The sequence below is a fragment of the Vulpes vulpes genome, chromosome 12 (assembly GCF_048418805.1).
Source record: "Vulpes vulpes isolate BD-2025 chromosome 12, VulVul3, whole genome shotgun sequence".
NCBI classification, from domain to species: Eukaryota; Metazoa; Chordata; class Mammalia; order Carnivora; family Canidae; genus Vulpes; species Vulpes vulpes.
This window is the reverse complement of record NC_132791.1, coordinates 145,156,773-145,169,243: the sequence shown is the minus strand read 5'-3', so window position 1 is coordinate 145,169,243 and position 12,471 is coordinate 145,156,773. Positions and strand designations below refer to the sequence as shown.

The 12,471-nt window shown below is 37.4% G+C and overlaps 1 protein-coding gene across 34 annotated transcripts in view; it reads left to right on the top strand.

Annotated features, from left to right (window-relative positions):
• The window catches only part of SGIP1 (SH3GL interacting endocytic adaptor 1), a 197,469-nt gene that overhangs the window by 165,884 nt on the left and 19,114 nt on the right, over positions 1-12,471 (top strand). For all 34 annotated transcript variants that reach the window (XM_072730650.1, XM_072730633.1, XM_072730647.1 and 31 more), the window contains one exon: positions 10,576-10,687. In XM_072730650.1, the coding sequence (XP_072586751.1) occupies positions 10,576-10,687 (112 nt within the window). The remainder of the gene's footprint in view (positions 1-10,575; positions 10,688-12,471) is intronic.

The window sequence follows — 12,471 nt, the reverse complement described above, 5'->3', positions numbered from 1 at the left end:
CTTCAGGATAAAACCCTGGGCTGAAGGTGGCACTAAACCTCTGAGCCACCGGGGCTGCCCTTAAAATGCTTTTTAAAAAGAGATTCCATCTGATGCAGTAATAAAGTGAAAAAGAGATAAACTGTCACATACCAGGCTATGCACCTGCAGGCAGGAGAAACTGCCACATCCTTTGTAAACTAAACCACAGAGTTCTGAAAGATGGGACAAGTAGGTTATGACTGAATTATGCATCATAATAGAATATATAATAAAACTATCTCTCAAAAACTTCTAGATGACTTTGAGAAAAACTATTTACCTTTGGCAATTTATAAAAAAACTCAGGACAGATAAAAGCCTGGAATTTTTGATGTGCCCCCCACTTAAACTATCAATGTCAAAGAGAAGAAAGAGGTCATGGTTCTGAACATGCAGCATAAAAACCTAACTGCTGATGGCCAGAATTGAGATAGAACCATCTTTATTCCTAATATGAAATAGGTTTAGTCTAAATTTCTGTTATACTGAAGATGGTCACTTGCATTTGGTCTATTACTGTTAGAAAAAATGCTTTCTACATTTAATGAAGTTTCCTTTGCACCCAAAAATTGTCATTAAGCCAGTGGAGCATATCCTAATGAACAGCCTTTTGGAATCAAGTAAATGTAACACACACAGGCAGGCGATGAACTGCTAAGCCACCCAGGGATCCCCTCCTTGCTTGTTCTTTTGGTATTCTTGGACCTGTGTCATTGCTCCCGGTTGGTTTGGAACCTGACCCAGGCTCTCTCTAGTTTCTCTGATTAAATAAAATCCCCCGACTATTTTCACTTCCTCCCTGCCTCAGCTCAGGGATTACTCATGGGAAAACACCTTTCCTGATGTGACCAAGCTCTCCAGCCTTTCTTTCCTGTGCTCTGTTCCTTTGTATGGTCCTTATTAGATATTTTTCCAAGAATCTCGATTAGATCACCCATAATTATGGCACGACAGATATTACTCACTCAGTGTAATTTGGTTTTTTTTAAGATTTTATTTATTTATTCATGAAGGACACAGAGGAGAGAGACAGAGGCAGAGACATAGGCAGAGGAAGAAGCAGGCTCTATGCAGGGAGCCTGATGTGGGACTTGATCCCGGGTCTCCAGGATCATGCCCTGGGCTGAAGGCAGGTGTTAAAGCGCTAAGCCACCCAGGGATTCCCCCCTCAGTGTAAGTTTAAAGAAACTATTATCCTCTAGCAAAACCAGTTGCTTGAAGTTTTTCCCAAAAGAGCTGCTGAGGTATCCAAGGACATCCATGTTCATAGCTCTTTTAAAACTAGAAACCAGTACAACTCAAACTTTTTTTCATTATCCCCCTTCTTACCTAGGGAGTCTTTTTAGACCTTTGTTTTCTCCTAATCACTCCCTACTAGAATTTTAATATCACAAATGTACTATACATCTGGTTGTGTGCTGTATATCTGTGTGCTTTATACATAAAAAATTAAGATTTCTTTCATGTTCCCCCAAGAACCAATTTCCACACCCTTTGGGGTGATATTACCCTACAGAGGATACACACTGTGCACCCAGGCAAATCTCAGAGCAAAGCTCACTAATATGAATGAGCAAACATTGCTAATATAGGGTAGGGTTTAAGAATGCCATTAAATTTTGATCCGCTTTTCAGTCCCAGCACCTGAGCAAATTATGTAATTTTATAAAGATTCAATTCCTTCAATGGTAAACTGTACATATTAATGGAATGTACCTCAGAAAGATGTTTTGACAGTATAAGACAAAATGCACATAAAGTATCCAACACAGTGACCATCACACATCAGTGCTCTACGTAAATTAGCTCTTGATATCATTATTCATATTCTTTGTATACCATGCTACTGCTGGCTCAGCCTTAGATTCTGGATCAAACAGTTAGTACTGTCTATACAAAATTATCTAGGATTTGGTCAAGTGAGTTCTCATAATGAGAACATTTTCATTATGGCTTTGTCTCCCACCTTGTGTCTATTTTTAACAAGAGTCCTTGTGTTGAATATATTTGATGTGATTTTGATGATGACTTTTGTGTCTTGGGAGGTTTTTGATGACTGCTTCAATTTCCTCCCTAGTTATTGGCCTGTTCAGGTTTTCTATTTCTTCCTGTTCCAGTTTTGGTAATTTGTGGCTTTCCAGAAATGCATCCATTTCTTCTAGATTGCCTAATTTATTGGCGTATAGCTGTTCATAATATGTTTTTAAAATCGTTTGTATTTCCTTGGTGTTGGTAGTGATCTCTCCTTTCTCATTCATGATTTTATTAATTTGAGTCTTCTCTCTCCTCTTTTTAATAAGGCTGGCTAATGGTTTATCTATCTTATTAATTCTTTCAAAGAACCAACTCCTGGTTTTGTTGATCTGTTCCACAGTTCTTCTGGTCTCGATTTCGTTGAGTTCCACTCGAATCTTTATTAACTCTCTTCTTCTGCTGGGTGTAGGATCTATTTGCTGTTTTTTCTCTAGCCCCTTTAGGTGTAAGGTAAGCTTTTGTATTTGAGTTCTTTCCAGTTTTTGGATTGTTGCTTGTATTGCGATGTATTTCCCCCTCAGGACTGCTTTTACTATATCCCAAAGATTTTGATGATGAAAACAAGTATAATTTTTTTCCTAGTCAAAAATATTTTTTAGGGGGCAGCCCAGGTGGCTCAGAAGTTTAGCGCTGCCTTCAGCCCAGGACTTGATTCTGGAGACCAGGGATTGAGTCCCACATTGGGCTCCCTGCATGGAGCCTGCTTCTCCTTCTGCTTGTGTCTCTGCCTCTCTCTCTCTCTCTCTCTCTCTCTCTGTGTGTGTGTGTCTCTCTCTGTCCCTCATGAGTAAATAAATTTTAAAGAATCTTTAAAAAATATTTTTAGGAAGTTAATTAAATATGGCATTAATGTTGGATGATGGTTTGGGAACTGTAAGCAAAGACCTAGTTTGAAGAAAATTCTCTATAAAACATGACAAAAATGTTAGCTAATCATGTTTCTGGATTGAGTGATATTTGAAAAGCAAAAATATATGCTTATCAAATATATACTATATATGTACCATATGCAAGTACGCAGGGATTTATGAAGAAGAAAACTGAAAATAACTCTAATCCCATTTGCTTACCCAGAAATTCAGTATCCTTAATTCTATTTTGTGCAAACTGATTTTTTTAAGTGTGCCTTCCTCGTTTTTCATAGAGGCAAATGCCTTGCACACTGAAAAGCATGTAACATATAATTTGCACAGTGCTACTGAGTTAAGATAAGACCTATCGGGCTCCTTCTATAGAAAGAGCAGAAAGTTAAGTGGACCTACACTTACATCCTGACTCCACCACCTACTGTCTGTGAAAATGTAGGCAAATGACTCTTTCAGACTTGCTTTCTTGATCTGTAATATGTAGTCATGTCTATTGGGCACAGGATTATGGTGATAATTATGTACTATGTGTGAAGCATAAAAGACAGTGTTTAACTCATAACAGGTTCTCAGTAATACTGATGCCTTCTTTTATGAGGTTTGCCCTTTTTCCTTTTTATCGATACTTAGCATGTTAGTTGATGCTACTTATGATGTGAGAAGTCAAAGTAGCAATTGGGGGTACTTCTTAACTTTTATATGCTTCTGGTTTGGTCATCTACAAAACAGTGATAATAATATGTTTTTTTCTTAAAATGTGAGGATTCAATAAGGTAATGCATATGAAACATGTAGCAAAGCCCCTAGAATACAAAAAGTATATGCTTAATTTAGCTCTCATCATAGCATTATTAGATTATGCTATAGCATTTATTAGGCTACCAGAAATTCTTAAATAGACAAAAATATACAAATATACTAAAAATAGACAAAATAATTTGTGGATAGAGCTTCATATGCAGCATACACATAAACACACATATATATGCAACATATACATATGTATTTCATATAATTTAAACCAGCTAGCTTATGTAAAATCATAACATTCAAAGATGTAGAGAAAAAGAAAAAACCAGAAGATTTTTATGTAGTAACTGTCTCTTAACTCCTCTTCTTAAAAATGTATCCTAAATTTTTTTTTTTAATGAAGCAGCTGTTATTCTTAAAACATGCCATAGCTTTACTAATCATCACTTCAGCTAAGATTCACAAGGTCTCAAGAGCACAACTCACCTTCTCAAGTAAGCTCTCTGGATATAATTCTTTCTTTTTTTTTTTTTTTTTTTTAATTTTTATTTATTTATGATAGTCACACACAGAGAGAGAGAGAGAGAGAGGCAGAGACACAGGCAGAGGGAGAAGCAGGCTCCATGCACCGGGAGCCCGATGTGGGATTCGATCCCGGGTCTCCAGGATCGCGCCCTGGGCCAAAGGCAGGCGCCAAACTGCTGCGCCACCCAGGGATCCCCGATATAATTCTTTCTAATGTAAAAAGTTCTAATCTTCATTGCATCTTCTCTGGTGTGCTAAATGCATCAGGTGTTGAGGGGGCCTGAAGCAATACGTTACATATTGGGACTGCCAGGCAGATTTTTCTTTGTTGTGCATGGTGATGGCTATCATTTATTAGCATTTACTATGTGCAGGAAGGTACCCAGTGAAACTCTATCCAAGTGTCATTACTGGCATCTTTGCAGTTATTAGATTTTGTAGGTAAAGACCAACATGAAATGAAAGCATTTACTTATAACATTAGTCCCAAATTAACACTAGTGTCTATAGTATGTATCCTTACTGATTGCATAAATGCAGTCAGTCAGCTTCTCTGTAAATGTCCGATCTTAAGAACAATGGACAGGGATCCCTGGGTGGCGCAGCGGTTTAGCGCCTGCCTTTGGCCCAGGGCGCCATCCTGGAGACCCGGGATCAAATCCCACGTCGGGCTCCTGGTGCATGGAGCCTGCTTCTCCCTCTGCCTGTGTCTCTGCCTCTGTGTGTGTGTGTGTGTGTGTGTGTGTGTGACTATCATAAATAAATAAATAAATTTAAAAAAAGAACAATGGACATACAATGCAAATACAGTGCACATTTGTTGAAAAGTGAAACTGCCAATCATAAAATGGATACAGGATTCTATAAAGTCAGTGAAAGCAATGGTGTAAAGATCTTTAGGTTACACTCATAGCCCTTGTCAGCTGAGGGTTTAGCAACAAAAAAAATTATTAATAACTAGAGAAGGAAAGGAAGCTTACACTATACACACTTCAAAAGAAAATCAAGAAATTGGGAGGCCTTTAGGAAATTTATAAAACTCTCAATTAACTCTGCAGTAATGGTTCACTTTATGATCATGAATCGAAGCCAAATCTGAATCTAGATTAATGTGTAAAGCTATAATACAATTTTGTCAGAAAAGTGAACCTTTTCTCAAAATATCAACACAAGTCATTTTCCCTCACCCTAAGAACTCACTGATTATTTAATCGTAGTGTGTTAAAATATTTTTTCACAAATTGAATATATGACAGTTTTGAGTCCCAATCAAGCCTTTTACCACTACATACTATGAAATTTAAATATATTCATTTTGAAGTGATTTTTTTCTGATACTGACTGTCCTCAGATAACAAGGGCATCCTATGTTATCATATGTAATTCTCGTAACACCTGTAGAAGGTACCATCTCCGTTTCATGAAAGGATGATGCTGGGCCTCAGAGAGGTTAAGTAATCTGCTCAAGGCCACACAGTAAGTGATAAAGTCAGGATGCAAATGTAATTCAATTTGATTCCAACATTTTTTGTCTCTCTCACTGCATTGTACAGAATATCATCTATAAAGTATCATATAGAATTGAATATAATTATCTTTTTATTAATTCTAACTAATACAATCCACTTTTTCTGGAAAAAGCTAACCCAATTCCCACTGTCCACTACTTCATACAACTCTTAGAGTTTCTTCTCTCTTCCTCTATGCATACGGAGACTTTCTGTTGCTTCCATCTATTGGTTCCATCTCCAGCACTCTTACTCCTGGACATAGGGTCATTTGTCTCCCACCTCCAGCAAGCCTGATGGAGTGGGCAGTTACCAGGGTTGGTAAACTGCCTCTCCTGTTGCTCATGCTTCCAGTCGGGCTTTCAAAGGGACTGTTTCCAACCCCAGATGAACAGAAGGTAAAGCTTGTTGCTCTTATGGCATCTGGGCTTTTACAAGTGCACACCCTCTCCTCTCTAATTAGATAAGGTTGCTAGCACTGTATCAGTGTCCCAATTTCATGGGCACGTGGCTGGAATAACTGACCTGCTCAAGGTCAGATGTGAACTAAGCAGCACAGTGAAGAGTGAAGTTCACAGCCTCTGACACAGCCCTAGACTCTTTACTATAGAAGCAAAGCTTAGTAACTACAAGTGTAGGTTGCTTGCTCTCTGAATATGAGCTAGTTACTTAAGCTCTCAACACTTCATCATCTGTAAGAAAGGGATGTTAACAATAACACCTACTCAGTGAACCGGTTGTGTGAATCAAAGGAGTTGGTATAAGAGAAGCATTACAAGAGTTTGGCACAAAGTTGGGGAAAAGTGAACAATAGTTATTACCATTTAGAACAGATAGAAACAAATGGTACAAACACCCTGGAGGGAGGCATGATTTTGACATAAATTCATATTAAATTTAAAACAACTAAAAAATAAGTCCTTTCCATGAGCTGGTCTTGATGTGAAAACAGTTCTAACGTCCAGTACTGCGAAGTGGAAAAAATTATACACAAAATGAAGAAGAGGATACATAAAGGGGAGGTGAGACCTTGCCACAGGTTTGCTTCGGGCACACCTTCGTGCACACCTTCGTGACATGCTTCACCTCCACGCCAATGCCCAACCAGCAGTGGTGTGAGGCCAGGGGCTCTGTTAACCTGACATGCAAACATTTATTTATTTATTTGCAGAGTTAACCTTCTTGTACTCTTACTCAATTTCTGTACCTGAGTTTGCTTGGAATTGCTATTTTGTCAGACTCCACAAGCTAGTGGCGCAACCTGTCCTTCTAGGGGTACTGCAAATGCGCCATCATATGCCTAACATAATTTGTTCTGACTTCTGTGCTATTAGAGCAGAATAGGTAAGAGTGTGGGATCCAGAGTCAGGCAATGCATCCCAATTCTGTTCATACTGCTTACGTTAGTATGGGTGACTGTGGGCAAGGCTCAGGATCTGTTTTCCCATCCCTAAAAGAAGAACAATAATGGTGGTTGCCTTATTGGAATCATAGCTGGATTTAAAGCTAACATCAGGAAAGCTCCTTGAATAGTTCTGGGTATGCAATAAGAAGTAGATGTTTTTGTTGTTGCTACTACTGTTTTTGTTAGTCAGGACCTGGAACTGAATTTTAGCTGTACTGCTTTCTAGCAGAGTGACCTTTGGCAAGTAAAATAGAGATAATCATACTGAACCTGTTCATCCTTTCAATGTATGTGAACATAAAGCCATCTTAGTGTTTGATATTTTATTATGTTAAAGGATACACATAATAAATACTGTTTCTACTTTGAATTCTTTAAAAATATCATTAACAGTAATGTAATAATTATAATATTAAGCTATTTTCTAACTTCATATAGTGTTTTATCTTTCATTTGTGTCTAATATTGTAGTCCCCTTCCAGACCATAAGCTCCATGAAGGGGGGTTGGCATATCAGTCAGCACTTAGCACAATGCTTAATTATTACAGGAATTCATATTTAAATGAATCCAAAGAAAGTACATATTCAGCCAATTTTTATGTCCTACGGGTCCAAGCATTATATCAAGCAACTTTAACAGATACAATGGCCACCTATGTGATCTGCAAAAAACCATACATCCAAGTCTGTATGACTCAAGAGCTGAAATTTCTTTTTGTTAAATCACAGAACAGCCCACCCTATACTATTCATTTGGCAATTAATTTGCAGTGAAATAATCTTGTAGCACTATCACTTGAACTATTAAGCTCTTTTTTTCTAAAGGTTTTATTTATTTATTTGAGAGAGAGAGAAACAGAGATAGCAAGAGAGAGAAAGAGAGCACAAGTGGTAGAGAAACAGGCTCCCCAGTGAGCAGGGAGCCTGATGATGTGGGGCTCAATCCCAGAATTCTGGGATCATGGCCCAAGCCAAATGCAGATGCTTAACCAACTGAGCCACCCAGGAACCCTGAACTATTAAACTCTGGCTTGCATATGTTACTGCTATTAGATGTTTCCATACGTTTATGTCTTATTTTCTGGAAGTTTACATATTGATGTTCCCACCACTATCTTGCACATAGTAGAGGCTCAGTAAATGTTTGACAGATCCACTCAAATCCTCATTGAAGAGAAACTGTTTTCAAAGCAGCCTGATTCTGTGTTAGAACATTATTTCTACAGTTCAGAAAAAGCTAAATGTGTATCAACAACTTAAAAATCATAGAATCCTAAAACAGAGATTATATGATCTATTTATTGCCTCTATTTTATGATTGAGAAAGCCAAAAGTAAATTGACTTGCCCAAGGTCACAAAGCTATTAATTTGCAGATTCATGGCCATGGTCCCTTGTGTCACTGTCTGGTAATGTTCTTCCAGATGTTCGAAAATAGTCTCTAGGCCCCTAAATTATCTGCCCCACTATCACTAGAGCAATCTAAACTCAGGCCCATCATAACTCCCCTATTTCAGATATTTCAGAGGCCTCTCATCTTCTAGAGATGGTGTTCTTAACCTCAGTTTTAGGACCTCCAAGCCCTATTTCAAATTACATGAATGCTGTCTACATGTGCACTCCACTTTGAAAAGCATCCATAGATTTGTATTAGATTATCAAAAAAGTAACTATGATCTTAATGCCAATAAGTCACCTATAAAATAAACAATTTTTACTAAGTTATTTATACAAAACTTTTCAAGACCTAATTTCTAGTGGCCCCCAACCTCATCTACTTCCATGTCTCATCTTTCAATAACCACCACATTTGCACACATTTGCAAATAGTGCCAAACTTCCTGTGGTTTCTCAAAATACCATGTTTGCTCAGTTCCACACATAAGTACATGCTGAGCCTTCTTCCTTCTCCCTCTTGTGAGACTGTATTCATTTTCAAACCTCAGTTCCAACAGTACTTTCTCGATGAAATCTTCCCCGATCTCTCCACTTACTTCATACATTACATAGATAATAAATGTAAAACACATACTAAGTATGCAACAAATAGTGGTGATGGAGGTAATGCTCATGAATATTGAAGATGATGATATGAGCACACCGAACTGTAAGTCCTTGAGGACAGGGATTATGTTTCAACTTTGAATCCCCAGAACCTTACCATAGTGCCTTATACATAATAGATAGTAAGCGTGTGTTTGTTAATGATCAATTACCCCAAGTCCAAGATATTGAAAGCCAGTGGAAAACAGTAAATGGAGAGACCAGCATGAGTGAGAATTACCAAAGAAAACTTTATTGAGAAGTGAGATACTCAAAGGGTAGATTTTTCTTTTTTAATAGCAAAGGAAGAGTACAGAAGTTACCAAAAGTAAAAGAAAAAAAAGGATAATACGTAGTCTGCTCCAGGGTTGGGAAGAGTAAATGTGCTTTGTTTGATAGGAAGGAAAAGCAGTGAGCAACAACATGATTAAATACCTTGTCATTACTAAAACTTTGCTGTCTAGAACCATACCTAGAGATGAAGAGCAAAGACAACAATCCTAAGTTTTGCTTCTTTCAGAAACCTCAGGTTATATCAAAACCATAAAAGAAAATGTTTCATTTAGACAAACTGTATGGTATAATAGGGAGAATACAAGCTTTATAGAGCAGCAAATCTAGCTTTGAATTTCAGTTTTGCACTTACCTGTTATCTTGGGTTGAGTCCCTTATCTCTTTGAGCTTTAGTTTTCTCTTCTGTAGCATGGAAACTATAATGGTTATCCTAAAGGGCTGATGTGGGGTATGAATGAGGTAATTCTTGTAAGATATGTGGTGTACAGCCTGGCAAGTAGCAGGTGTTCAATAAACATGAGAGCTACTGTTATTGTTTATAGTATGAATTGATGTACTTGTGTGTCTGTGTTAAGTCATGTATGTACATTATGTATGTACATGTTTTTGGACATGTAAACTTGAGCTTATTTGATCTGAAGGTAATTGGGCTTTTCGAAACAAATAATCCAAAAAGGAACAATGCATAACATGGTACCCCATGGCCATTTGTGTCTTTGAAATAAAGAAACAAAAAGTTTTGAGTGTAGGTTGAATGCTCAAATAGGAAGCTAATAATTGTCTTTATTAACTACCTGCTGTACAAACTGTCATTCAAATACTGCCTTATGCTTTATGTAAAACATTGAAATTGAAACCCCCTGATGACTTTATTCGTCTGCTTGGATTTTTTTTCTGTAGAAAAATTAGTTATTGAATTAATTTCAAGTGTGTTTGTTTGTAAATCAGCCAAATATTTCTTTTTAAATACTTGAGCTCTATGTTGAATATACACACATGGTTCTTAGCACATTACTTTTTTTCAATAATAGATTTCATCCTTTAATCCTTTTTTAATGGGCTTTTAGTTCCACATATACTAACATGTCTCCTATGTCCATAATAAATGAAAGTTTTTCATTTCGTGCAGGTTCTTCCAGGGGCCCCAGCCCCCTAACCATGGGAGCCCAGGACACCCTCCCTGTTGCAGCAGCATTTACAGAAACGGTCAATGCCTACTTCAAAGGAGCAGATCCCAGCAAGTAAGCCTGGGACTTGGTCCACCATGTTTTTCAAACTCTATCCTATCCAGTGGATGGGTGGGGGGGACACCCTAAACATAACTATTTCATTCCTTATCTTAAAACTAAAACAAACAAAAATTTGATTAATAATAACAGGTGGCATACCTTGAATGGAGGAGAAAATTTAATTAGATATATTAATTCACTGCTTTTTAAAAAAAAATATGCCAAAGGACCAATAATCTAGTGTCTTATTCCACGGATAGAGTTCAGGAAGTTATGGATTCCTTGAAATTATACTGCATATCTTATGTGTGTGTACATATGTGCATTTGTCATTGAGAGGGTCTACAGCATCCATCAATTTCACAAAAAGGTTTATGATCCAAAAAAACAAAAATTAAAAGTGATTATTAGTCTACACTAAAAACAAAACTCCGAAGTCAAACTGGCTTTCAAGTGTGTCATTAATACAATTCCAGGGTTGAATGTGATGGATAAACAAAGGGCAAACCTAAATGAGGAAAGAATTGCTCTTTATTTTTCACTTACAAGGGCTAGGGCTGAAAAGACCTTAGTATCCATGGAAATAAGAATTAGAAAAAGAAAACATTCACATTGAACACTGAACTATTTTATGAAAACTTTTTAAAGAGTGATAATTAAGTATAATTAGGATTTGGATCTCCACATATATTTTAAGTGGGAATTTATATGACTAACTGTGAATCCTCTTTACACTTCAGGAACACTAGTTTTTGTAAGCCTAAATCTAACAATATTATGCTGGGAAACATGATTAGTAACTCCAGACATAGAGTCTATCAACCTCCCTAAATGTCATGTCCTTTTTAATAACATTTAGATTTTATTCTGTGCCCAGACTATTGTAGAGAAACCAACACTATGGACTCTGATGTTTTAGTCTATTTGGGATACTATAACAGAATAGTGTAGACTGAGTGGCTTCTAAACCACAGAAATTTATTTCTCATGGTTTTTGAGGTTGAATAGTCCAAGATCAAGGCTCTGGCAGATTTAGTATCAGACCAGAGCCAGCGTCCTGGGTCACAGTAACCGTAAATGGGAGGAGGGAGGGTCCTAGGGAGTTCTTTAAGGTCACTTTTATAAAGGTGCTGATCTCCTTTATGAGGGTACTACCCTCATGACCTCATCACCTCTCAACAACCCCCCTTCAAACACTATCGTATTGGAAATTAGATTTCAGCATACATGTTTTGGAAGGACACAAACATTCACTCTGGTTTCTCCCATATCTTTTCTTTTCAATCTTCAAACCAGGAAGGTAATTTGTCACATGCACATATCAATAGGAATTAAAAGCTACTTCACAAAGAGTATGCATTTGAACTGTTAGCGTAAGTGCCATGTGCTTAAGTTGTATATATACTTCATATACACATATACATGTTGGTTCTGTAAACTCTTCTTTAAACGAAGAATTTACATAACTTTTTATAATACCAGTTCTAAGGATTACTTATTATCAACGGACCTGCCTATACTTTAGAAAGCTCAGGCTGACCAGAATTGAGAAAGGCAGGTAGAAACACAACTTTAGAAGAATAAGAGTAGGGGATCCCTGGGTGGCTCTGCGATTTAGCGCCTGCTTTTGGCCCAGGGTGTGATCCTGGAGTCCCGGGATCAAGCCCCGCGTTGGGCTGCCTGCATGGAGCCTGCTTCTCCCTCTGCCTGTGTCTCTGTCTTTCTCTCTCTCTATGTCTATCATGAATAAATAAATAAAATCTTTTAAAAAAATAAAAGAATAAGAGTAGTCAGCG